The sequence below is a fragment of the Gavialis gangeticus genome, unplaced genomic scaffold (assembly GCF_001723915.1).
Source record: "Gavialis gangeticus isolate Ggan-Ray unplaced genomic scaffold, GavGan_comp1, whole genome shotgun sequence".
Taxonomy (NCBI): Eukaryota; Metazoa; Chordata; order Crocodylia; family Gavialidae; genus Gavialis; species Gavialis gangeticus.
Genome location: NW_017729000.1, coordinates 680,179 through 683,472, shown reverse-complemented (window position 1 = coordinate 683,472; position 3,294 = coordinate 680,179). Strand labels below are relative to the sequence as shown.

The 3,294-nt window shown below is 70.8% G+C and overlaps 1 protein-coding gene across 1 annotated transcript in view; it reads left to right on the top strand.

The window, feature by feature from the left end:
* Positions 1 to 2: 2 nt before the first annotated feature.
* UNC5A (unc-5 netrin receptor A) overlaps positions 3 to 3,294 on the top strand; it is a gene marked incomplete at its 5' end in the record, with an annotated part of 16,666 nt that continues 13,374 nt past the window's right edge. Inside the window, 6 exons of the mRNA XM_019505947.1 lie at positions 3 to 258; positions 905 to 1,048; positions 1,208 to 1,311; positions 1,710 to 1,890; positions 2,029 to 2,196; positions 2,734 to 2,898. Of these exons, the coding sequence (XP_019361492.1) occupies positions 3 to 258; positions 905 to 1,048; positions 1,208 to 1,311; positions 1,710 to 1,890; positions 2,029 to 2,196; positions 2,734 to 2,898 (1,018 nt within the window). The remainder of the gene's footprint in view (positions 259 to 904; positions 1,049 to 1,207; positions 1,312 to 1,709; positions 1,891 to 2,028; positions 2,197 to 2,733; positions 2,899 to 3,294) is intronic.

Below are 3,294 nucleotides of genomic sequence, written 5' to 3'. Positions count from 1 at the left end.
CGGTGCTGCGGGCCCTGACGCCGCGTGTCCCCGCAGGCGCGCAGCAGAGCGCCACGGCCGCCAACCCCCTGCCCGGGGCCGCCTCGGACCTGCTGCCCCGCTTCCTGCTGGAGCCGGCCGACGTGTACATCGTGAAGAACAAGCCCGTGAGCCTGGCCTGCCGGGCCACCCCCGCCACCCAGATCTACTTCAAGTGCAACGGGGAGTGGGTGCACCAGGGCGACCACGTCACCCAGCACAGCACCGACCGTGGCTCCGGTAGGCGTGCGGGCGGTGCCAAGGGTCTGGCTCTGGCGGGTGCCGCGGTTGGGGTCAGGAAGGCTCAGGATGGTGCCAGCCGGGAGGGGCTTGCTTCCCTCTGTAGTGGGGCACAGCCTGTGCCCAGGCCCCCCGAGCGTGCACTGACAGCGTGGCAAGGCAGCAGGACGCGGCCGGCTCGGCTGCGAGGCCCGTGTTGTGCCAAGGTTGACGGTTGGCTTCTGTAGGCTTTACCTGACGCCTCGTGGGCGCTGGCTTGGCCAGGGCTGATCCTGCCTCGGCAGGGGCTGGACTGGGGATGACCTCTGCCGGACCACAGGGCCCCAGTGCCCCCAGGGGCTGAAATGTCTGCTCCCCGCAGAGAGTGGGGGGTGCTGGGCAGGGGTCTGCGACCGAAGGCTGAGCACAGCTGGGTCCTGCCCTGTCTCCCACACCAGGCCACTGTGCCCAGGGGAGCCAGGCAGACTCGCCCCCAAGCTGGGCAGGGAGCCAGGCGAGGCCTGGGGAACGGTCAGGGCTCAGCCCCAGGGCACAGGGTCGCCAGGGCAGCGAGGCGGGCGGGCGGCTGGGTGGGCAGGGGTGGCTCCGCCAGCCCCCCGAGCCTGCCTGGCCGTGGCGGCCGCGCCTGATGAGACCCCCCGCCCAGGGCTGCCCGTGATGGAGGTCCGCATCGACATCTCCCGGCAGCAGGTGGAGAAGATCTTTGGGCTGGAGGAGTACTGGTGCCAGTGCGTTGCCTGGAGCTCCTCGGGCACCACCAAGAGCCAGAAGGCCTATGTGCGCATCGCCTGTGAGTGCCTCCCCGCGGCGCCCGCCCGTGCCAGGCCTGAGCCGTGGCCTGTGTCCTCCGGCCTGGGCAGCGCAGGGCCCGTGTGGCACTGGTGGGGTCTCCAGGGCTGGGCTGGGGCCTGACTGTGCCAGCTCTCATGCTGCCCGTGCTGCTTTCCAGACTTGCGGAAGAACTTTGAGCAGGAGCCGGCAGCCAAGGAGGTGCCGATCGACCAGGGCATTGTGCTGCCCTGCCGCCCCCCCGAGGGTATCCCACCAGCCGAGGTGAGTGTGCGGCAGGGCATTTGCAAGCCTGGGTGGGCTCAGCTCCGGAGGAAGATGTGAGGCCGCAGGTGGCGCAGAGGACAGGGTAGGGCGGGGTCAGAGCGGATCTGGGCGCATCACAGGGCATCTTCTTTGGAGGTATCTAGCTGGGCTGGGCTGGGCTGGGCTGGGCTGGGAGCCGTGCACCTGGCATCAGGGCTGGGGCTGGATGGGGCAGCCCAGGGTCCCTCCCAGGCCTGTGACTGTGCACCCTGCTCACCCGTGGCCGGCAGCGTGGGGGGCTGTGTCTGCTCTGCCGCCCTTCTCCGGGCCCAGCAACCCAGGCCAGGGGCACGTCGGGGTCTGGCCTGAGCAGGCTGGGACGTGGCAGGGCCCCGGTGACGTCCCGGTGCCCGCAGGTGGAGGGGTTGCGCAACGAGGAGCTGGTGGACCCGGCGCTGGACGCCAACGTGGACGTGACGCCCGAGCACAGCCTGGTGCTGCGGCAGGCGCGCCTGGCTGACACGGCCAACTACACCTGCGTGGCCAAGAACATCGTGGCGCGGCGCCGCAGCGCCTCCGCCGCCATCACTGTCTATGGTACGGCCCCGTGCGACCCCCCCCGTGTCTCCCCCGTCTCCCCGTGTCTGCCCCCACCCCGTTGCCCCCCAACCCTCCCTGGAGCAGGGCCCGCGGGGTGGTGGGGCCGGCGCGGGTGACGCGTGCCTGTGCCTGCAGTGAACGGTGGCTGGTCGACGTGGACAGAGTGGTCGGCCTGCAGCGCCTCCTGCGGCCGCGGCTGGCAGAAGCGGAGCCGGAGCTGCACCAACCCGACGCCCCTCAACGGCGGGGCCACCTGCGAAGGCCAGAGCCTGCAGAAAAGTGCCTGCACCACCCTGTGCCCAGGTACCCGCCGGGCCTGGCAGCTCCAGCTATGCCAGCGTGGCGGAGACAAACTCAGGCAGGCTGGGCCTGGGTGCCCAGGGCTGGATCCAGGCACAGTGGACACGCGTGGCTTTGCTGGTGCCCCGCAGCCCTAGCTTCCCTCCCAGCTCCACCAGTGCCCCCACGGCCTCTCCTCCCCACTCCGGGCCTGACAGGATGCATCCGAAGTCGACCCTGCAGCCCTGGCCCGGGGTTCCCTGCTCTGTGCCCCTCTCTCCCCTTTCCCCGGCTGTGTCGTCCCCAACCCCCATGTGTCTTGTCTCCATCCTGCCCCGTGGCGGTCGAGGGCTGCTGCTGGGCCCCGCTGGGCAGCACCTTGGAGGGTAGGGGTCTCAGCCGGGCCCCCAGGCCCTGGGACCCCAGCCCTGCTGCACCAGGCAGGGGGAGCAAAGGGGCAGCCCCAAGCCAGGCCTCTTGCAGCAGCACCTGGGGCGGTGTCCGCACCGGGGCATGGGGGCCGCAGGGCTCAGGCCCAGCTGACAGCGTGTCCCCATACAGTGGATGGCGGCTGGTCGGAGTGGAGCAAGTGGTCGGTGTGCGGCCTGGACTGCACGCACTGGCGCAGCCGCGAGTGCTCGGAGCCAGCACCTCGAAACGGCGGGCAGGAGTGCCAGGGCCCCGAGCTGGAGACCCGCAACTGCACCAGCGAGCTCTGCACCCACAGTGAGCGCGAGGCCGGGGCCAGGCCCGGGGGTGTCCCGGGTGGGGGTGGCCCAGGGAGCGGCTCCAGGGGTTGTGGGGGCAGAGCCGCAGCTGCACCGTGGGGGCAGGGGGCTCCAAAGCAGCTCTCTGGAGCAGCAGGTCCTGTCCCAGCTCGTTAGCTGCGGCTCATTAAGGCTGCCTGGGGGCTGCTTTGCCATTTACAGCAAATTAGCTGTTCTCACCACCGAGATGAAGCCGGCGCCATCCCCGGGAGCCGGCTGGCTGCCGAGCGGGGGCTGCGGTGCTCCCATTCCCTTGCTGACGGGCCCAGGCCTGGCCTGGCCTCACCTGACCCCATGGATCTGGGCCTTGCTCGCACGTGGGCAGGCGTGTGCCCACTATGCCCAAGCCATAGCA